The 23,777-nt window shown below is 42.8% G+C and overlaps 2 protein-coding genes across 4 annotated transcripts in view; one reads left to right on the top strand and one right to left on the bottom strand.

The window, feature by feature from the left end:
* LOC110986639 (serine/threonine-protein kinase H1-like) overlaps window positions 1–4,373 on the top strand; it is a 33,320-nt gene extending 28,947 nt beyond the window's left edge. Inside the window, exons 3-4 of one of the 2 annotated variants that reach the window (XR_015425639.1) lie at window positions 1,269–3,037; window positions 3,218–4,373. Coding sequence is in view for 1 of the 2 variants with exons in the window: in XM_022248659.2 (XP_022104351.1) it covers window positions 1,269–1,280 (12 nt within the window). In the remaining variant the exon portion in view is untranslated. Of the gene's footprint in view, window positions 1–1,268 lie in introns of both variants that reach the window. The other variant, XM_022248659.2, reaches the window with a different exon arrangement.
* On the bottom strand, window positions 3,818–19,786 carry LOC110986615 (pyruvate dehydrogenase phosphatase regulatory subunit, mitochondrial-like). 2 transcript variants are annotated; one of them, XM_022248620.2, is made up of 16 exons: window positions 19,242–19,786; window positions 16,999–17,132; window positions 16,026–16,107; window positions 15,223–15,386; window positions 14,706–14,827; window positions 14,292–14,406; window positions 12,984–13,136; window positions 11,296–11,420; window positions 10,357–10,549; window positions 9,597–9,755; window positions 8,536–8,672; window positions 8,030–8,172; window positions 7,550–7,757; window positions 7,081–7,170; window positions 6,412–6,594; window positions 3,818–6,247 (listed from the first exon to the last, which is right to left on the bottom strand). In XM_022248620.2, the coding sequence occupies exons 1-16, from the start codon at window positions 19,514–19,516 to the stop codon at window positions 5,876–5,878; spliced, it is 2,655 nt and encodes an 884-aa protein (XP_022104312.2). In that variant the 5' UTR covers window positions 19,517–19,786; the 3' UTR covers window positions 3,818–5,875. The 2 variants fall into 2 exon arrangements, with proteins under 2 accessions (XP_022104312.2, XP_086994101.1); XM_087137975.1 differs by lacking the exon at window positions 19,242–19,786 and adding an exon at window positions 19,096–19,224.
* Between the last annotated feature and the right edge of the window lie 3,991 nt (window positions 19,787–23,777).

Genomic DNA, 23,777 nt, shown 5'->3' with positions numbered 1-23,777 from the left:
CAAATTGGGAGATTTAGACACGATAAGAAAGAAAGTGGAAAAAAAAAAGTCTGGAAAAGGTCAAGTTTGGTGGCCCAAGCATTGGCTGAGATGCCTGAGGCCGGTGTTGTGTACAGTTTGATTCCAGCCAAGGAGACCTGTAGTCCGAAATGGATAAAGGAGGGAGGGAGAGCCTTTTTTCAAAAGGAAAAAAAAAAAACCAGGCATGCCATTCGGAGTGTTTGGAGGATCAGAACTTGGAGGGTGGTTTCTGTTTCCCCCCCCCAGACAAAATCAATCATTAAGGCCCAGTCTGGTTGGCTGCAGATTTGTTTTCTGGTTTTTTTTGGGGGGGAGAATTTTTTTTTTATAAGAAAACAACAGCTTATCCATGGAGGGGGAGGGATTGATTACCTTGGTCCAGCCACAAGCAGTAGATTCTCAATTACTCCAAACGTGAACATGCATAAGACAGCTTTTGTGAATTGTCCTTTTAATGGGGATCTTTTACATGTAGGTAAAATGATATTGATAATTGTGTCTTGATAAACAGTGTGTCCTCCATTTAGAGGCAGCACAGCAAGCAATAAGTACAGTACATGTAGTAAACCATAGGCGTTGGTGTGCAGGCGGTCCAATCAAAACAACACGCAGAATAGGCCATAACATTATTGTGAAGTTGCATCTATACATGTGAACTAGTGTGTAGATGTACATTTATTTGACAGTGATGTGCTTGGAGTCGTTTGCCATGAACAGCCTCAACAAAATATGAAATATACATTAAGTTTGTGGTGCACTATTTAGGGGTAGTCTGGGGGGCTGGGTACCCTGTTAAAGTAAAGCACAGGTACCTGGGTACCGCGTTAGAAACCCAACCCCAAAATTGAAAGGGAAAGACATCAAGAAAAGAGCATTGGGCTACCTCGAATTTCACTCAAATAGACAAATGCAGTCCTGCCTGGAATTCCAATTAACCTTCTTTGTAAATTCCTGGCTATATTCCATGTAGCCTGGTGTGTTTATTTTGAATTCCCTCAAGAAGAACCTTTTCAGAAATTTCAGCATTACCCTGTCATTGACTGAGCAATTACTGTCGGTAATTTGCAAATTTGTCACCAGTACTCGGTCCAGTAATTCAAAACTGGTTCTTGACATCAGATGTTCTGGTATCTACATGTAGTTCTGATGCATGCCCCGGCAGTATGTACATATTGGCCTCATTTTAATAATAAAAGAAGAATGCTCATGTGTATTGTCATTGATTTCTCTCCATTTTCTGGGTACAGGAGACAAGGTAGCCTCCAGTAGTGTGGTTGCCCGAATCCCCTATCCATGCTTCCCAAGATGTGGTGCTGGTGACAGCTAGCTTCTGGCCAGGCGCTGGTCCATTTCTAGAGATTTTGGTCACATTTGTTTCAACGGTTGCCTCTGTCGAGTGTCACTAGCTGGCTTCATTCCGAACGTCGGTGGATCTAAAATCAAGAGTCTTCCTCTTTGGGAGGGGCACTAGGAGAATGTCGGGGGGAATACATATATCTATAAAGGGAGCGCTTGGAGAAATATCAGTAGACCTAAAACATGACGTCACGTTTTGCTTACATGTACGTTTTCCAATGGTAGTAAGATAGGACAGGGTTTATCAAGCCACCACAGGAAAGCACACATGGAAACTACACATGACATTATGGCCATTTTCCAATATTCAACTTCGGATCCGTCTCAGGCTTTGTGTAGGAAACCAATCCCTGATTGTGGGCCAGAAGCATTTTAACTAAAATTGAAGTACTGTAAAATTTGGCTCTTTTGCATCTTACCTGATGTTTTGTGGCACTATCAGACTTACTATTGCACTCACAACCTCAGGAAGCCTGAGATGGAGCCCAAGTCGTGTATTGGAAAACGGCCCATGTTTTGCCTGTTGTTTCCGGTATTTTGGGTAACAGTTCTTGTTGACCAATCAGCTACTCATCACTGATCAAGGGTGACACTGAATAGAGGGCAGTTGTGATGCTGCTGGTTGCACTGATGGTTCAAAATGCTAAACCAACATTTAGGGGGTATTGTAAGGAATTTTGAGACTTTTAAAGAATATCCAAAGTTTTGATAGAAGCGGATCTAGTAACAATTCAGTCCAAGTTTTGGAGGAGTTAGAAATACATGGTTTGGTCATAAGGTGTCAATAGGATACATCCCCAAAATGAAGTCATCCAATCCACATGTATTCATGTAACAATGTATATATTCTCTTTGTAAATACAATATTGTAATGTATGTATCTGTTATCTCTATGGTATTTTAGAAGACTTATTTTTACATGCTAAAATGATTGTATAGATAGATGAAAGTTGATTTCGTTTGAGCTTTTTTCATTCTAATCTGCTACTTTTATTTATACCCATTGCAGAAAGTTGAAGTTGAATCTCCGTTGGCACATTTCTTTCATTGTTGCTGTAGTCCACAAAACATTTTTGGAGCCGACTGTGCATGTGCCAAATACGATAGACTAAGTGATAAATTACCCCCTTGGATGTTACAATGCAAACCACTGCCATCAATGTGCATTGTAGTAGTACATGAGTGACAGTGGGGCATACCCAGGGGCATGTTCAACAGAACAATAATTGGTCGAGTTCGGGCGGCCTGCTCTTGACACGGGTTTCTTGTTCTCGCGCTCGAACGGCGGGAACACGACTCAAGAACACTGTTCTCGGAACAGGATCACACACCACCTCCTCGTCAGGGTTTTACAGGAACACACGGAAAAACTCGTGAGATTTTGATTTTTGAACATCTGCAAAAAGTAGAGAGATGGCTTCCAAAGCCATAGACAATGGGAAGTTTTGCAAAATTAACATTACTTATTTTCCGTAACACAGAAATAAATGTTCCTGTTTATATAGAAAAGAATTCAGCCCTTATGTCATGATGGGAACGTGTTGTTGGTCCAATACATGTACGTCCTGAACCACGGTGTACTACTCATCATTATCAATAGAAACAAGTAAGGTGAACCAATCTGCTTTCTAGACTGGCTCCCTTGTCCTGCATAGACATAGTCTTGGTTCCAAGACCTTCCAGTTGATCCATGACACCGCGAATCATCACACATATTGTACCTGTACAGGGCGCTGTCACCTCACGAATCGTTATCACAGGCTTCCTGCGTTGATTTGTGTGGTGACAGCGCCCTCTAACAGTGCACGTGTGTTTTGTGTCGCGGAATAACTACTGGAAGGTCTTGGAACCAAGACTAGCGTAGACATGGAACATAATCCACTTGCCTGTGATCTGCCATCTTTGGAATGCTTACTTTGCACTCCATCTCCAGGGTAGCATTCTTGGTATGCAGTCCCTTTGCCTATTCCAAGCATTCAATAGCAAATGTAACAGTATGGGAAATACTGGCAACATATTGTGCAAATGAACATTGCATTGAAGGATACTATTCATTAATAAATGTAGAGGAACCAGTGAATTATGAGCACGAGCACCAACTTCCAGACAGATTCCTGTCCCCTTCTGTTTTAGCTCTAAAAAATAAAAATGGAGGGAAGAGATCTCTGTTTATCAAGCTGTGGCTCCAGTAGTTATGCAAACTCTGTTTTCCTTGTTCTGTATGCATGTATGACATATACATCAGTATTTTACATCACCGTTTTTAATCTTGCTGCATGAATCTATTCGTATAAATTTTCTAGTGTGGGATGGCACCAGACTATTTCATGATTGACGTACACTCCAAGCCTTCCGCCCCTCCCCCAACAAAATCTGGCTTCACACACCTAAGATTTGTTTCATTACAAATTTAAACTTATTCCTCACAGTAGACAAGAACTAAATTTGTCAAGAAATTTTATTATCTTTATTTCCACTCTCAAGTTCCCAAAATTAACATTTTCTATGAATAAAGTCTATGGATTTCAGAACTTTCATTTCCTCATATCAAACAAATCCTCTAAAGCCTCAAAATTTGGAAAAAAGTAGGATAGACTTCATTTAATCAAGGTGTAAGACTTTATTGCAAAGCAAGAAAAATTTCTGCAGGGAAAGGAAACAAAAAAAACCCACAGTCACCCACTTCACCAGCAATCAGTCTGCAAAATAAAGTCTACCTAAAACATACACCCCCAACTTGTGTGACATAGTTTTGTACCCAGTATTATGTTCTCAATGCAGGCACGGAGCCCATTGCTGTACTGTTCTTAGTTGTACAAAATAAATTAGCTCCATGGTATGCTTAGGTGTGCTACATCTGCATCAGTATTTTGTAATCCTTGAGACAAACTCCTTACGAGAAATGTCCTATTTTGCTTCCAGTTTTACGACAATAGAAATCAGTAGAGCATCATTTGACTATGAGAATAATAAAACAGATTAAATGAGCAACGTGATACTGTGGTCCCTGGAAGTCTTTGTTGTTTAAGTTGCATTTCACAAGAATTTGTTGCTGTGCAAATCAAAATGGCCAGGTTATAACTTCCATTTTGGCTTCTGATTTTTCAACATATTAGCTCAAACACAGTCTATAAGCTAAAGAAACTTCAGTGCTGTTTATGATACACGATATGGGTTTGGACAAAGCATAAATTTAAGCACGTTAAAGTTGCAGCTGCACATTAATTTCAGACTATCTTACGATGGAATGTAGAATTATACTACCTATCAATTGACCTCTCCATGTGACAGATTTTGTGCAAGCACTTTTAGTCTTGTGCTAAGTGGCCTAGCCAGTCGACAGAATATAAACACCTTCTGAATGCAGTCAACAGAGATGTTGACAAATCTGATGATGTTACCACTTCTCGCTCAGAAAGAAGCACCCAACCCCCTTGCAGACCCGTCGTGCCAGCTATTATGCAGAAAAACGGTTAACGGTCTGTTCCCTACTACACCTAAGGGTGGCTAAAATTTGCAGAAATTATGCCTTTGGTTGGCATCAAATTACACCGCAAGAGTAATATTTCTCCCATTGCTTAAAAGGGTTATATTTCCATTTACAGTAGTATTTTTTTACTATTTGGTGCATGAGATTTTTTAACGGAAAATTATGTTTACGGACTTTAAACTGACGTCCAGACACGGATTTACCAGATGCCAGCAAAACTATGACATTGATGTAGAAAGAGCAGGCCCTATACCTCGTAACAGGTGACATGTACACACATATGCCCTCAGTGGTTGCCGTTAATACGTGAACGTGAACAATTCTAAGAGCCAACTCTTCCAAGGAAGCTGACTGTGTGTGGCAACCTGACTCTGCTGTGAGTTATCCTAGCAAATGCTAGTCTTGGGCATAGCAAAGATGTCACAGTAAGACATGTGCACACCTTGTACAAATTACTTTCTCAATTATGGGCACCTGTGGAATCTTGTGACAAGAAGCTGTGGTACATGTTGGTGTTAAAATTTCGAGATTTCCAGCCAAAAATAATACCGAGCCTGGGAGCTGGTTGTCAAATAATATCTGTTGGTCAGTAACCACTTGCAATACGTAGACAACATGATTTGGGGCTTCCTGAGTGTCTGGTGGTTACCTGCCTAAAGATGTGTACACTGAATACATTCTCACAAATGTAAATAAACCAATACTCCATCTTAGTAACTCTCATTTACACGAGTGAACTTAAAAAAGCAGTTTCAAGAAATGCATAAAAATTTAGAAATTATCAAGTTGCTTAAAAATTTCAGCGGCAAACAGTATTTTTTTCACAAAAATGCTTATTTGTAGAGGTTTAGCAAAGTGGATGCAAAACTTTTGAGAATACATTCTTGACGTTGGTTATTGAGACTACGTCTGCTAGAAACACGACAAGAAAATGACACAAGTTCCCTGAACACAATGCAGTATGGTGTCCCCCCCGATTGTCCTGACATAGTTTGGCTTGTCAAGAATTTACCTCTGAAGTGGCCGTTTGTGGACCTCTTTTGGTGGGTACAGAGAGGCTCTGGCTGTGAACATCTTACCAGCAACGTCAATCTCGTACTTGGCCTTGGTCACGTAGTCGTGAGTGACCTCGTGGGTCTGGCCCGTCTGACGGTCGGTATTGCTCAGCCAGCCTAGACAAAGCATGGATCCCAGGGTGGGGCTAAAGCTGCTGGACGTGGTCATTCCGGCCGGTTGACCATTACGATAGATGGGCTCCCCACCCCAACACCACAGGTCACGGTCCACTTTGTGGTCCTCTAAGATGAAGGCCGTCAGTTGGCGATGGATGCCCTCTTGTTGTTGTCTTAGCAACGCCGACTGACCTATGAATTCCACTCCCTAATATAAAAGAAGAAATTTTGACTTCATGCAAAACTGAATTAATCTTTTGTATAACAAAGCAAAGCAATATGAATATTCACACTTTAACAGAAAGGATATGTCCTTTACTATGTCAAAACTATACTATGTCATAAAATCTTTCAAGACACACTAGTCCCCACCTTGTCAAATTTTGCAGCTATCTCATTCCCGATTTCCAATGGGGTGTGTTCGTTGTTAAAGTCAACACCCCAGGTTGGGTAAAACTGCTCCAACCTAAGCCACCTTAGGGCATAGTGGCCAACGAGGCGTATACCATACTCTCTTCCAGAACTGATTAGTTTGCCATACACCTGCCACGCTGACTGGAATAGAACAGAAAAGAGCAGAGATAAGAAAGGACAAAATCTTTGATACACATGTACTTGTTAGTTTCCATGCAGCAACAGTAGAAAGTGCTGTTGTGACCTACTCATGAAGCTACTTTTTGTAGAAATACAGCACAAATTTTTTATCAGAATGAGCACAAACAGCACCACCAATTTTTGTCTGAATGATTACAATTTAACGTGAGTAATTTCTGACCGAGTACAAATAGCACCAACACTTTTCATCTCAATGCATTCAAACAATGCACTCAAACAGCAACACCAATTTCATCTAAATGAGCACAAACAGCACGACCAATTTTCGTCGCGACATGCAGGCCAGTTCCACAATAGCAATGACGTTCAAATGTCGATCATTCCTCTTCATTTGCCAAGGTTGTGGGGGGACTTATGCGTAGTCTAAATTTGACAGAGGAAAGCTGCATCCTTCACGCATCAGTTAATGAGAAGCAAGTCGCCTACCTCATTGGGAATAAAAAGCACCATTCCATCTTCACCCGTGTCTGTTACGGTCATGGCATGAACTCCGGATGCAAAACCAAGGCTTAGCTCCTGGAAAAAAAGGAAGTTGGAGTGTGGAATGCTATAGAGGGTTGGCATGGCTGCCATCGTGCAGACAAGCTCTTTTGTTCCACAGGGTATGCACAAAGGAAGCTTCCCTATGTAACGAAAGGACTACCCTGCAAGATGGCTTCCACGCAAAGCCTCTATACCCAAAGTCTAGCTCCAAATTAACCCCCTTACTCTGAGTGGGCATCCACATGGCAACAGCCATCCGTCACAAATGCAGGTGCTTCATGACTTGTTTCATTTTGCTGACCCCACTCCCCAGCTTTCCTATCTCAAGCAATTTTTTGGTCTTAAATTGTTCTCCGACAGGTACTGGGTAAGTTTTATAACTATAGGCAATTGATCAAGTGCCATAATGCACCTTGTGACAGAACGGCTTGAAGCTGGCGGCACTCAGCGGTGTGATGGTCAACTTCTGTAGGACATCTCTGGCCTTTGGTCCTAGGACATTCAGACCGGTGTACTGACTGGTCACATCCTGTAGCTTGACCGAGCCATCTTTAGGAAGGTGTCTGGCAATCCAGTGATATCCTTTGACTTGCTGGATTGTGGGACATATCAGGAAATACCTAAAATAAAGAAGATGGCAAAATATAAGTTTGATTTGCGCTACGACTTCTTACAGCATGCGAATGAATTCATTCTGGACAAGCGGTGACTTTTCTTAATGTAGCTTCAGCTATCCATAGGAACCCAGTTACTTTAGATTTGCTTTTTGAGTTCACACCTTAGTGAAATTCATGTTATGTAAAGTTGTCATGTTAACAATGTTCATCTGAAAGAAGTTGTGGGAAATCTTAAATGAGGCAGGGGGAGGTAGAGTGGTTTAGGCATGACAAACCTGTGGTCATCCAGGCGAACTATATCACAATGGACCTCATAACTGCCCTTCTCACTAAGCATCCCAGAATGCACTACAGTGCCCACAGGAATGTCCACATCATTGAGACATAGCATCTGGAGTAGGGACGTAACCGTCTCACCCTGTCAAATTGCGCAAAAATGACCAATGATAGCAAAAACCACAAAATCATGTCTTTTTTTACGTCATTTCTGTGATCACGGCATTCCAAGCGTTCAAATAATGTGCACAAAAACTTACAAGAAACAAAAACAAGACTGCTTTTTAGAAAACTTTCTTCAGTGGTAATTGTTGCACATTTTACAAAATAAAGTAAAATAGCTCAGATTAATTTTTTTACGGGAAAACTATAATAAAAGTGTGAGTAACCGTGCATTCCATGAGGTTTTGGACAGTAACCTATTTCACAAAGACGCAGCATTTAAACTTTCTTAGTCATACAAGGAATAATCGTCATAAATAGAAATCTGTTCAGCTTTGCACACCTCTAACTCAAATTTTGTTACAGATGACACGTCGATCACACCCACAGATTCACGGCAAGCACGGTACTCGGCCTTGACCATGTCAAACCAGCCTGGCTTGTAAAACGTCCCTCGCTGAATAGCTTCGACAAGTGCCTCTGAAATGAGACAATCCAAGTCACTATCCACAGTTTGATTGGCTGTCTCCGCCAAATTCAATTTCTTCATTACATCATACAACTACCGCAGGCTGTGATCAATGTTTGCTTAGCTAAGCTCTACCCTCAAACACAGACGGCAGTATATGTAACTTCTTGATTTAGTTCATTTTCATTTGATTGGTTTCATGTGAAAAGGTTTCACTTTCAGGAAATGCTTTGCATTTTACCAGCCTCTAAATTTACTCTATACCTCAAGAAATTAGTTCTGGAAAAGCTGGCTCCTTCGGACTTAATAATGATTATTCACAATAAAAGTGTCACTTTAATGGTAGGTTTCTTTGATCATAAGACGTTCAAATGAAAATTCAAAGTTGATCTCATTGAAACTCGGAACCTATTTATTTCACACAGATCTGGATCAGCGATCAGTGATCCCAAAACTAGTTCACACCATCTATTAGCCTGGTTCTGGTGTCAGTAACCCAGTGATGGATTCACTGATCAAGATTCAGATCTGTGTCTGTGTGAAACAAACAGACCCGTAGACTGGCTACCTAACCTCGATGCAACAGTACCAAAGAGGCAGCCCAACTTCATGATTTCAACTAGTTGCTATGCACCACCGCAATTCCGACTTCCCTGTTGTCTCAACAGTCTCGTACTAGAAATCTTTCCAATCTGTCACACCACAGGAAACCAACATCACATCCTCTGAACTCAACAGGGGTATTGAGCTATACCTGAAGGAAAAAGTGGCCTGTTCTTCCTTCCTCAATCTTGCAATACCCCTTAAATGATTCTGATGGATCTAGGAGCATTACCGTTAAACCCAGTGCAAGATCATCTTGGCCCCATAAGTGCAAGTGATCCATTTCTGGCTTCCAATCCTTAACTGCTGTGATTAGACTAATTGAAACCTACCGCTGGCGCCCTCGCCGGCATACACCTGCGGTATCTCCAGACCCATGCACTCTGCAAAGACTGCCCTCGCCTGGCGGAGCTGGTCGTGCAGTGCCGTACAACGCAAATTTCTCCCTGTCTTGTACTGCATGTGAGGGTAGCCAATCTTGAAGTGGGTTCCTAAAATGAAAAGGAAGAGTTGGGCTGAGTGAAAACCAGGGACAGGTTCTTAGTGACTGACTACAGAAACAATACCACTAAACCCAAGATGGCTGCCGTCTTTTGCATGTGGAATTTCTGCAAGATACATTTCAAACTGAGAGTTGGATTTCACAAAACCTCTCAAACAGAAAATGAATTAGTAAATTATTGCTTCGGAATTTAAATGCCAAGCAAAAATCTCACCATTGCTCACATCCTGCCGTTGATAAAGTCAATAACATATTGCACATTTATTTTAACATATATCATATCTTCTACTGAAAAGTAGCTATTGATGCGACCATGCCCTGGGCCTAGTTCCAAATGGTTGACTGGATGGTCCAAAACATCCATTGCTCAAGCAATGCTGGTTGACCTTTGGCTAACTATAGTCATTACTCAAACTTGATGGTGCTGTCAATGTCGAACGCTTAGCTCATATGGAATGATTCTAAACATATTATAAAGCAAAAGTGAATGAGAGACGTACATATGAGGGTCTTAACTGCTTCACTGGTTCTCGTCCGCTGTTTGCAAAGACAGTTTTCAAGAACTAAGAAGAACTTTGCTATATCTATACCTTCTACTTCTGTAACTCTCTCTCTCAGAAATGCCTTGTTGTTCTGCTTGGGTGAGAAGCGCTGAGGGTTGACTGGCCAGTACCCCAGGGAAGTCTCGCCATGAACGATCAGCTCGGCCAAGAGCTGACCCAAGCCACCAGACATGGTGACACCAATGGTGCTAATCCCTGTCATGAGATAGTAGTTCCTCATCTGAGAACATGAGCAGAAACCTAGCCCTGTCAATCAACTATCATAGCGACATACAGTCACCATAATGTTATGACTAATTTGTGTACCATGCGCTGTTTCCGCGGAGTCCACGCCTTCTACAAATTTGGAACCCTAACCCCTGGAGGACTTTAAAGGGGCATAACAAAGTTTGGTAAATTTGTAAAATCACAGCCCAAATGTACTTCAAAGTAAGGACAAACATTACGCAGCGTCAAAATTAATTACTTTATCTCATTAGTAGCAATTACACAAAAAAATGGTGGAAATATGATAGGACAACTGGACTTGTACCCGGACATCTGCAATTATAACGAATAATTGTCAAGCAAGGGAATTAGAACATGCCGGAAGTGACCAGTGAGCTTTGGTTAACAATGTCCTTTTAATTATTTTTCCTTTAATTGGAAGGCTCATCAATCCTTAAGTCATAGTGGCCAATATCTGACAATGAAGCACAGTCAGAGATCGTAGACCTCAGGGAGGAGAACCAGAGAACCTGGAGAGAAACTCTTGTGGCACGAGAAAGAACCAATGAGTAACTCTACTCACATATGGCCCTGGCTGGGAATCGAACCCTGGACCACAGTGGTGAGAGTCAAGAGCTTTACGCACAATGCATACATCAGTCCTCACAGATAAATACATGTACATGTGGGTGCTCACATGTTGACGTGGGATTGGATATGGTTCAGCTTTAGAAGAAACATGAGAGTGCTGAGCATTACTTCGGCAGCTTCACCAAAAATGAACATCTGGTCCGGGGTGAAGCATTCGGGCCCGCTAAACAGCTGTTGCACTTCCATTTTATCCCCAGCTGGGACTCGGTGGAGAAAACCTTCCATGTGAAACTCTGAAAATCATGGACGGAAAAAAACAAACCAAAGGTCTGACAGTCTCCAAGGGAGGGTATGTTTTTATTTCCTTATACAGAATGCCTTGGGCTGTTGTCCGTATCGTTGCCGATTACTGTCCAAAATGTTCAAATAAAATACCAATGATGGATGATGTAATTTTTTAGAAAGAGTGATTATTAGAAATTTGCTGGTCAGTTCAATTATTAACAGGTAATAAGTTTGAATTTGAGTTGTTTTGTGGAGAAAAATTAACAACTGAATGGGTCAATGGAGAGCCCAAGCCACAGTAGTTGTTCATTTTGACTATAGTTTAGACGCTATGCCAGGTACCCAGGTACAAGCCCACAGACATCAAAACCCAGTTCCATTTTTTTCAGGCCAGGTACAAGTAAAAAAAGATCCATGTATAAAATGTATGTGAACTTAAAAAGTGAAGGGCAGAATTGCTGACAAATCATTGTGTTGCTGAAAAACCAGGTCCTACGGTCATAACTGCGGTTTGGAGATGGACGGAGCAATTTTTGTAACAAATTAACAGAGCTGTAGACTTGAGTCACCTGACTTGGACTCGAGTCGGACCAAAGCCTTATTGTTTTGACTCTCGACTTGACTTGTAACAATCAGTTGTTGACTTGTGACTTGACTTGGACTTGCACAAAATGACTTGTGACTTGACTTGGACTTGCACATTGTTACCAACACAAGTCAGAAAACTATTCGATCAAACAATTACAGTTTTATAAAAGGCCTATCAACTTATGCCTTGCTTTCTTACAAAAAATCACCGTAAGACTTTGTTTGGCTCCAGACTTTTACTTCCGTCTTGTCTGCCCAAGGCCACATCTCCAATCACTTAGCTGTTGTATTGTAGCCTTGAACATTTCTTCGGGACTTCTTACATTTTTCTTGTTTGTCCCCCAACTTTAAGCTTCGTTTGAACCTTATATTGAATTTTTTATATCAGTTTATGACGCTACTCAGCTTAGAATTGAAAACAAAAATAGCATCCCGATCTCGAAGGCAAAATTTCTGCATCAAATACCATATTTAGGAGGTTGTAAAATGCCTACAGGACATGCTTTCATGCTAATAGGTTATGTTTATAACAACTACCCATAAGCAGATATTTGTTATGCTGTCATCCTCTAAATTTCCACTTTGAGGGAGAAATGGGCCAGATTTGAGGTACTATTAAAACCAAGTGGAGACATCATACATGTGCATTGTGACCGTACCGTGTGCGACAATGTGCGACATGGCAAATGGCTCAAATTATTTTTGGGTTATAAACTTATCTGCGCTCATAAAAAGTTCTCGGCTAGTGCCCCAGACTATAGAAGGATATCTGGGAGTGCTTAATTCAAAGCGTCTTTAAAAAAGTTGAACATGATGTTCGTTTTATTTTTTACCCGGGTACTTGGTATTGACATAAAACGGGTACCCGGTTCCAAAAATATCTGTAAACTCCTACCCCTACTACAGTCTGAGCCGGCCAAAATAAAGTGACTCAAAGCAGACTCAAGTGTGAGTATGAGTCATGAATTTTCTTGCTCACTTACTGAAAAGATCAAAGTTGTCTGGGAGAGACAAAAACTCAGAATTCTCAGGGATGCCTTCATGGAAGATGGGCACTGCTTTTGGGGCACAGAAACAGCACATGAGACCACCGCTCCACTCGCGGATTAAATTGAAGCTGTCTAGGTCACGGACATCTGCAGTAGAGACAATCAAAGGGCTACTGACGGTGGGTTTTGCGGATCGCAGAATAAATATGGAGGGTCTTTGAACCAAGACAAAGCTGTGGCTTGAAATCACACATTTAGTGAAACTTGACTTGTGCTTGGACCAAATTGACTTGTGATTTGACTTGACTTGTGACTGGTCCAAATGTCTTGTGACTTGACTCAGACTTGCAAAAAGAGACTTGTGACTTGATTGTGCTTGGACCAAATTGACTTGTGATTTGACTTGACTTGTGACTGGTCCAAGTGACTTATGACTTGACTTGGACATGCAAAAGTTGACTTGTTACCATCTCTGCAAATGTTTCTGATGGTGGGATATAAGAATAAAGAATCAAAAATGGTGGAGGCTATTGGTCCAATCTCAAATATGTTGAGTGTTGGAGCCATCAACTGTGACCCAGACACGACACGACATAACAAGAAAAGGTTTAACCATCCATGACCTTGATAAACCTTCCAATCAACAGCAACATCAGCTACCAATCTGGGGGCAAAGGAGCTAGTGCCATGGTACAATGTCTCACGTGGGATCCAGTGGTCGCTGAGACGGTGGGACTCTGAGACTGTTTGGCCCAGGAGTGGCTGGCCTATTAGATACTGTTGCCCTTGGCAGGATTCTCCCCTGGATAAAATGTTGCAGGTGACCCGATTGGGGGATCAAGAGAAATCCATACAACATCCAGGAGAGGGTTCACAAGACAGTAGGGTTCTGATCACATTGCATACCTGTGAATGACCAAATGGTCACCTCTTAGTGTGCCATGTACAATTCTTATTGTTGCGATCCAACACTTACGCAATGTCCGAAATGGGCTTCCAGAGCTACGGCTAGGTCTACTGTCTACGCGTCTCCACGCATTTCCAATGGAGCGAAGACCTTGCCCTAGTTCTCGATAACAGATTCGGATGCAGCCTTTGCACTGCTCTATATTATGCCACTTATGAAGCTCTGAACGCTTATCTACTATGTACAATGTACATGTACATCAGGACACAGTGGACAACAAGGGCGCCCAGTTCCTGTGGGAAGCAAGCTTAGGAAAGTGCCTATTCTCATAGAAACTATTCTTAAAGCTGCATTCTTCAGCAGTTCTTTCCCTGCATAAATACATCTATACATACATGGAGTTTTGACATCAAGCCCAGGTAGCGATTTGGTGATCAGATATCCGTGTGCAGTGGAGTGCATTGGAACGTTGACTTCCGGCTGGCTCATCAGACCTACATCTCGTCCCCACTGTGGAAAAAAATGTTTTCAAACGTGAACGGCCAAATGTTTCTCATTTATTTAACTAGATTGTTAAATTGGGGGAACTACAAGCAGACTTTCACAAATAGGCTTGTATTGTTACAAAACCGACAGGCTACATGTGGGTACCTGGTATTACACCCTTATGGAATAGGTACATGCTTTTGTGCACATTTTGCTGCAAAATTGGTCATGTACAGTCTGCACCGTATGCGGCACGCATATAAGTCGGCTGAAAAGTGCCTTCTACTGTTCCACGGTGGAACCCACAACTTGCTGTTCCTCACCTGTCCGGCCGCATTGACAAAGTATTCACATTTGATATCACCCAGGGATGTCTGAACTTGAGAGACCTTCCCATTCTCTGACAGCACGCCCTTGACTTGGACTCCTTCCAAAATCTTGACACCTAGAGAAAAAGTAAAAAAAAAAACCAAAACAGGGGCTACCTCAGTCTACTGCGGCAAAGAACAAATGACAGACAAGCCAAAAATTAAACATGAAAACATGTACTCACTGCAGGCGATTTGTCCAAATCCAACGGCTGGCTTTAGGCTGTGACCATGGACAAGTCACGTCACCCTACTTGCTTCTCTCCACCAAGGAGTATAAATGGGTACCTACATAAGCTTGGGTGCTACCTGCAGTAGACTGGCATCTCTTTGGGGAGAAATATTTTTGGTAGTTTCGTGCGAAGGAAACCGGAGATAAACACGTGAGCCAAATGGCTCTCTTGCTTGCTCTTTTTTTGGAAGTTCTAGACCTTTTCGAAAGTTCTCAGCAGTGAGATGCCTCCTTATCTACCTCTATTCTTGGCACCTCTTGCAAGAGACAGTGCGGTGTTGGTAGGGTCTGTCATACCATCCCCGGGCAGGTACATTGCTCCTTCAAGATCGTCAGTTTTCACCCAGGGAACGATGGCACTGACCTCCGATGGAGCCAGCAGTGTGTGGTCCAAATTTCTCATCCTTGGGGAAATGGGTTTGATGCACTGACATGAGTTGAAAAAAATGACAGAGTATGGATGCCTGTGGGTGACCCCTTCCCCACTTTGTATAGGTCAAAGATCGTATAGCGTCGAAGATACAAGATGGATAACTCTGCCCAAAAGGCGTAATTACCATGGGCGCCATTTGAGCAAGTGATACACCTGTGCGGTTTACGGTAATGCTTCGGCACAGGCTCACCAGGTGCACATGCCTGCCGCGACGCCTGCGAGTATGCAGTAATGTGCATTGCGCAAGCCTATCGCTTGCTCAAATGGCGCCTATCAATTACAACGTTTGATATGTATTCGCGGTGAAGTTCTCCATCTTGCGCCACTACGCGCCATTGTATGATCTTTGGTTTAGGTTAAAATGGTGTGATATTATGTTGCATCAAACACAGTTATGGCTGTAGCACTGAGATTTAATTTCAAACCTTAAAGACAAAACTCATTTGCAATCACTCAACGGAAACAAATTCCTCCAAAACTGATCATCCAAAAAGACAGGATGAACAAAGAATAAGATGCTGATATGGCAAAGTTAAGTTGGACAATGTTGATCTATTCTTCTCATTGAGATGACTTCAGTTAACTTGTCTTCATTTCTAAGAATACTCACCTAGCTAAAGCAGCATTTCTCTTGATGTCTATCATGCGATCTTTGGTTTGTGCAAGAAGCACAGAGCCCGTTTTCTTGTATCCTGCCCAAAAATTGAAAGGATCTATAGAGTGCCGTCCCATGCACAGTTATGTGCAAAAAGAGCATAAGTGCGACAACCTTCAGTACTCTCTACTTACAGGTACTTTTACTCATGCCATGCCGATATGAAGGGTGATGCGTGATCAAGACTTTCAAAAGAGTGAACTTGCCAATCTTGTGATTCATCTTAATCCATGGAATAATGGTAAAATGTGAAGAATTCTATTACCTCGTTAGAATGTGTCATATACATGTACTTGAAGTTAATTACCATAAAATGACTTAGTTTTGACTTGAAATGTAGTGAGTTCCTCTCATTGCCACAATTTTGTGCACATTCTGTTGAAAAAAACCTGTATGTATTTGATGCACGTATGTTCAACTGTCTTTTTTTAACGGTAGTTTAAAATTAATTGTCCATGTACTTGTGTGGCATAGGTTCTCGTCCTTTAGTGATGTTAACCATTTGTGATTAGTATTTATTTGGGCCAAAACTTTGGACTTTCAAAACACGCAAGATAAGATGGCCGACTTTTGAATGCCACAAATATTCGCGCGAGTCATCAAAACAGTATTCAAACAATACTTACATCGTCATTCTTACCACAAGCTCATACTTGTCAACATTCAGGGTACACCCAGGGAGCAATTCTGGCTACAACAGGCCATGCACATAAGCAGCCAAGTTCAACTAAGAGGAACTAGTCGGACAAGTGAGTCAAGGGGCACTGGAAATTTCAGTAAGTACAGTAAACCATGCCTATCTAAACAGGTCTATAGCCAGATCATGTTTGCCCTGCAGTGCAAAGCGGCTAAATGCTATGTCTACGTGTACATGAGCAATGCCTGACTGAACATAGCGCCCTCTGACGATCCTGCACGGAGGCCATACCTGTACTTAGTCCTGTTTCCTCTTCTATGGTTTCGTACAAGTGAGCGCTCATAGCGGAGACTGCATAATGTAGGGCTGGCTTCCGCAAGTGACCGATAAGTCCCGCTGCATGCCATGTTGTTCCAGAAGTTAGTCTGGGTGAGAAATGAAGACAAGATGCACAGTAAATGGAAATACAATCATGTACGTGCATCATTTCCAATACACCCACTTAGAGATGACTAACTACAGGGTTCTAGTTGCTAGTCCACGGTGGAAGCAGACGGAACTGTGGTCTCCCATTACTTCAACTCTCCCCCCCTCCACTTTTGACTGGTCCTATGGGTCTGATGGTCTCACAACTGGCCACTCCGCTCATGAAAAACGTTCTGCTGCTGGGTTCATCTATTTAATGGAAGCTCCCTTGCAGAAAAGCGTCTCTCAACGTGCATTTTACTTGTGTATGATGAGCCTGAAATTGCAACGAGCTGTATAGTCCACAGGAGCTGGGATGGTTTTCGGAATATTCACAGGCCCAGTGAACAGGGGTTATAATGATGAAGCATCCTGAGAATCAGTAATGATGGATACAAGTAATGTCCATGACGGTACAGTCGCCAGGTGCCTTATTTTGCCATTTACTGTGAAAACCAATTTGACTTGACAAAATTCAATAGGTGGTGAAATGTGGTGGTGAAGACTGACAGTTTAACTTTTAGATTCACCTTGGAAGATGACTGTGACATAAGGCTCAATAAAAGTAGGGTTGATGTCGTGAAAAGAGTGCAGCAATTTCAGTTTGAGGGAAATTATGAGGGGAAAGTGTGAGAGTTTTAACACATGGTGGATTCAAATTTGTATGGCTGGTTTATCAGTAAAAAAGCCACATTTTTTCACAATTTACAATTCAAAATTACCAAAACATAGGGTCAGCGCAATAAACAGAGCACTGCCTACCAGAGTGAAATTAGTTACTTATGTCCCATTTGACGTTTGACTTTCAATGTTGAACAAGTAACCGTCTGATATCCAACATTGAATAAGTAACCGTTTAATATTCAGGATGCACACTTCTAAAAGAGGTGGAGTGCAAAAGGAACAAAAAACAAACTGTGCCAAATGTGTTTTATGGCTTGTTTGACCCCGAAAAACACCATGCCCCGTGTTGCTAGGAGTCGTCACTGATTGAGGGGAACAATGACACCAGATTCAACGTAATCTCCTGGCGGGGTTTATTATTTTGATTTGAAAAAAGTGTGGTATGATGCATTCACTTTCCCACTCTGATTTGCAAGTGAAGAACTCCACTCACAAGACTTTTGTCAAAGCCGTTTTGGAAATCTGCCTTTGCCCTGGTTGAAATGGAGGCAGCAGGGTAACTAAAGTATACAGAAGCACTTTGAATAAAGGAAGTTACGAGCCATGGTGTGTGATTGATGTATCTTATATCAATTGACTGAAATACATGTACTTTCAATGAAATGGCAAACTACATGTAATCTTTATTTTTTCTCTAATATGAACACTGTGGTAAAGCACTGTCGCCAACATTTCAGGGCTTATTTGAACCCGAAAAACCTGTTGCCCTTGGTTCTCTCTGTAGGAGAGAGTTGGTTGTGTATACATCATTATGAAATGGCACGTACAGTGTAAATTGGGTAGATATGAATGGATGTGCATAGTGGCTAAGGATATCTTTTTTGTCCCTTCTGCACTCCATTGTTTCTAGGGGCTTGCATCCTGAATGTCAAACGGTAACTTAGTCAATGATGAACATCATTATTAAAGATTATTTTCTTCAACACTGAATATCAAAAGTTGAAGGAGGAACAAAGATGTAACTTCACATTGGTGTGTTGGCTTTGGTTTTTAGGGGGCTGACCAGTTTTACAAAGCGAGGGGGCGGCAAATATACAATCCCGGTGAAATAATAGGGACCTAGTATGACTACGGTTGTCGGTCACCAGACTATATGGTTAAATATGCACCATGCACTTTATAAATAATCATTACATGGTCAAGGAACCTTCAACTTCCCAAACACTCTGCAGTCATTCAAACGTGCACACTTCAATTAGGCCTACTAATTAGGACAAAAATGGCTCGGACATCACGTACATGTAGGTCAGGGCAAATGATCGTGACTATGATGGTCCTGAGGCTGAATCCTTAGAAATAAAAGTGTTTGATTTCGGCAGATTTCACTTTAATGAAAACTCTGTGGTATATGTTGACCAGGCAGCTTCATGACTGTGTTGACTAACCTCCCTTGTTCTAGAAGCACCACATCGGTCAGCCCCAGTTTGGCCAGGTTGTAGGCAGCCGATAAGCCCGCTATGCCCCCTCCGCAGATCACCACTCGAGCCTGCGCTGGAAATATGGTGTCGGTGGTGCCTTGTTCATCGCGTGAAGCAACGTTAGAACCAAGCCTCTGGCAACTTGAGCCGAGCTTTGCGGAGGCGCACTTGACATTCCTGAGGCCGAGGGAAAGTCGCGCCCTAGAACCCAATCGACAACTTGCAACATGTGCACAATACATTATTTATTGGGCCGCGCCTAAAGGTGACTCGCGATCGGACATCCGGGAACTTCTGTACATTATTGAACAGCACTTTGCTGTGTGTTAAAAGTCTACAGTAACATCGCCAACCGCGACAATGTGCCAGAAACTTAGGCCGTGTCCGAAACGGGCTCCCAGAGCTACGGCTAGGTCTATTGTCTGCGCGTCTCCACGTACTTTCAGCGGAGTGAAGACCAAGACCTAGCTCCAGACAACGGATTCGGATGCAGCCTCAGTATGTACATGTACATTAGACTTGAATCAAGTCGGACATACGTTGCTCTTCCCCAGTATGCCAAGTATGCATTGCCCAGCAGCTCGCATACCCCTTACAAGGCGCCCTCATTTGATAGCGTTTATTGTGCAACGAATGTCATACCGGCGCGGTACGTCACCATTTGGTGAACTGAACTCAAGTTCGGGAGGCCTGTCTTGACACGGGTTTCTTGTTCTCGCCCTCCGACGGCGGGAACATCACTCAAGAACACTGTTCTCGGAACAGGTTCACACAACACCTCCTCATCAGGATTTTACACGAACACAGTCACGAAAAACTCGTGAGATTTCATTTTTAAAACGCCGCAAAAACTATCGAGACGGCTTACAAAGCTGGAGACAGTGGAAAGTTTTGCAAAATTAACGTTAACATTAATAATTTTCCATGACAGAAATTATTATTTCCTTAATGGAAAAGACGTTAGCCCAGTTACCCAAACATTAACTGTCGAAGAATGCAATAGGACGCCGCCATGTTGCATGTTGTTTGCTTCAAATTCAACAAATAACTACATGTAGTAGCAATAAGGTTGCAGGCCAGTTAAAATAGGCTCAAAATTGCCAAATCGCAATTTGTAAGCTGTCATATTCTCTGATATTTGAGCATTTTGTGGGCCATGAACTTTTTGTAGGGGAAGAAAGGTGAAGGCTAGCCACAGGAATGTCAGCTTATGTCCGAGTGAATTTTGGATGAAATCAGTGCCCTAAAACGGTCTATTTTGCTATGGAGTGTAGGCATCTCTTTTCAAAATGGCTGCAGGCTTCACGACTGTTTTTAGGGGTGATCTTTTGTGGATAAAATATCTGGGAAAAGTCATTGGATAAGCCACTAAAAATTGAAAGGAAAAGAAAAGATGAGGAGATGAGCTTTAATCTGCCGTGTGTTTTGAACAACTGAGACTTATTAACTTGTATTTCCCGCGTATTTTTAAAGTGGGGGTATTTATCATTGTTGTCTATGGAACTTTATTTACTGGTCTGTACCCATAACCGGTTGCACGTTCCTGGCGTTCGGGCGGCCAGCCCATGAACGGGGTCCGGACAACTCGACCGTTTGCCAAGTCGTCCGTTAGGACAACTCGACTTTGACAGAGAGACAACTCAACCAGTGAGATCTCTTCACATAATACAGTCGTTTCCCCAGTTCAAGATAGCGAAATTATTCAGTCAGATTGCAGCTCTACAAAAATCCTCGAATTCCAGTGACGTGAAATGTGGTCACTGTCCACCTTATGTGATAGAGATACCACAGTTACCACCAAATCAGTTTCAGATTTTAAACTTTTATTTCGGACGCACGGGATCGACGAAAGTGGTGACACTTCTCTCGTTCTGGATCTGTTTCCAGAAAGTATCCACACGAGCGGCAAATCTATTTTTAGCCAGAACTATTGCAAAAAGATTATTTTCTAATGAAAAATTCTTCAATTTAGAAAACTTGGTTCAAAAATAAGAATTCCAATGAATTTCTAAAAAATTGGATCTCGTGTAAATTTCGACTTAACTTTTTCAGCTGCACAGCTGACGAACCCGTTACGTCACGTACATTTCTGCTAACGTCTATATTAGAGAGATGAGTTAGCAAAGTACATTGTGTGCATACATTTAATGTGTGATCCAAAACTAGGACACAATATGCGTTCAGTTTTCGGCCAGTTTTAATAAAACACAACTTTGAAAGTCATTTTGATTAAACAGACATTAGATGCACGAGTAATATATGACTGTTCAATATGAAAAAAAAAGGATTTGGGATCACTCGTAGTGAGTGATATTTTGGCGAAACAGGGTAGCTGCGCAGACTTGTGTTTAGTCTGGGTCATTAATAATTCAGGCACGTCTAAATCACGCCTTAATTAAACATGCGCGCGGCAACAATCAGAGGCGTGCACTACCTTTAATAGGTTTCGGCGCGGCACTGGCTGCGTGGTTGCCGGGACTTCTCAAGATGGTAGAGCTAACCAGAGCTCTGTGGAGTTGTGTTGTGTTCTGAGTTTCGAGTGTAAATCTGACGCACGACCGCTGGTGGTTGGGGATCTACCTCAAGTGTACCTGGTGCGATTGGTTAGTGTGGTGCTTGTTCTCAGTTGCCGGAGCTGCCGATTATATCAGATCTCTTTGAAGATTGGGGGATTGTTAGACAGTCTCGTTTATTTAAGAAGTGGTAGATCATAGGGTTAGGGAACCCGTGTGAACCAGTTAATTGGGGAATTAGCGGAATGGTGTCAGAAGTGGGATACTCTGTTATTTTGTTACAGTAGTGTTTACCAATAAAGAGTAAAATTTTTTGTCATTTGTAGTGAAGTGGATGTGCCTCACAGAGGTGCACAGTGAGGGTAATTGTAACGAGGTAGGCGGGTTATGCTTACCTGGGTTGTTACTGCCTTGTACATTGTATTCCTTGTTGGGTTGGTAACCTTGGTGGGGATTCTGTTTAGGATTTGAGCGGAGTTGCGATCTTTGCGACGTACTGCAGGACAGCAACTGCCAATCCTGTTGAGAACTCACCGGATGGTAGTAGGTATACGAAGGTTGGTAAATTCTGGAGGCTTGGGAATGGGAGTCCCGCAGCCTGAGTTTGCCTGTGAGTTACTGGTATTGGCAAGTGGCCAGTGGCCGAGTCTAGAGGGTCTAGTTGAGACTGAGATCCCTGCAGAAATCTGACAAGGTTGTCGATAAGGTGGACTCACCTGGAGTTGGCCCTGGGCCACTAAAAAAGGAGTCTAGGTTGGTGGGTAGTGAGGGTTATGGTAAACCCGACGGTAGGCCTCGAGGGCCTACGATTACCCCCCGATCAGTATAACGGTAAGGTTCTTTGGAACGAGTAGTACCGCCACTTTGAGGCGTGTAGGAAGGTGAATCAGTGGAGTGAGGAGCAGGCAACCGAGTTCTTGGCTGCTAGCCTCCGGGGTGATGCGCTCCGCATTCTTGGCGACGGGTCCAAGAAGTTCACGTTTGAAGAACTTGTTCAGGTTCTAAACAGGAGGTTTGCTCCCAGCCAACTGGCTGAGAACTACCTCGTGGACTTAAGGAGCCGACGTCAGGGGTTGAAGGAGAGTCTTCAAGAACTGGGGCGGGCAGTCCGTGAGTTGGGGGTGAAATCCTACCCAGAGATTCCCGAAGGGCCACGTGAGCGCCTAGGGAAAAAATCACTTCATGGATGCTGTGTCGAGTCAGGTGGTCCGGGAAGGCGTTTATCGCGCCCGTCCGAAGACACTGGACGAGGCGATACGTGCAGCTGTAGAGACGGAGAATTTCGAGAAAGTTGAGAGTGACAGGCAAGCAGAGAAGAAGCCAACGAAATTCACAAGGGCCGTGGACTCGGGCACCGAAGAGCGTTTGCAGAAGTTGGAGGAGAGTGCTGGGCAGCAAGCCAAGAAGATAGATCAGGTGGTCAAAATGTTGACTGAGTTCACGAGTAAGGGGCCGAGTCAGGGTGACGATAAGCCTCCAGCTAAGCTGTCGCCGAAACTAGAGAAGAGGAAGCCTTGTGTGTAAAAGTGCTTCATGTGTAAAGAGGTTGGTCATTTTGCCATGGAATGTACAAGCCTCGGAAAGAGAAAAGGAAGCAAGGAAACGTCAGCCAGCCGACCGGAGGGCCCATGGGCAGGCTGGACATTCCCAAGGGCCCAAACGAGGGGCAAACGAAGCCAACCAGAGGCACAGGACAGAAAAAGGCAGAGAGCCACTAGGTGCTCAGCCTGAGTCTGTTTCCCGGCCAAGGTGTGGGCTGTTTGTCGATGGAGTCGTTAGAGGGGCGAAGTGTCCGTTCTTAGTTGATTTAGTGTCAACAGACACTTTACTCAGTAGTGTTGTTTACCATAAAATTTCCAAGGAGCAAAGGCCTGTGCTGGAAGCGGAAGAGGCCAGCATTCGGCAAGTTGATGGCAGTCCATTAGCAACAATGGGTACTACTGGGGTCGATATACAAATAGGCAAAACGGTTTACCCGGTTAGGGTAATT

This window comes from Acanthaster planci, linkage group LG06 (genome assembly GCF_054643075.1).
Source record: "Acanthaster planci isolate LZ-2023a linkage group LG06, COTS_SCS, whole genome shotgun sequence".
Classification (NCBI taxonomy): domain Eukaryota; kingdom Metazoa; phylum Echinodermata; class Asteroidea; order Valvatida; family Acanthasteridae; genus Acanthaster; species Acanthaster planci.
The sequence above is the reverse complement of the archived record's forward strand: the minus strand, read 5'-3'. Positions and strand labels throughout refer to the sequence as shown.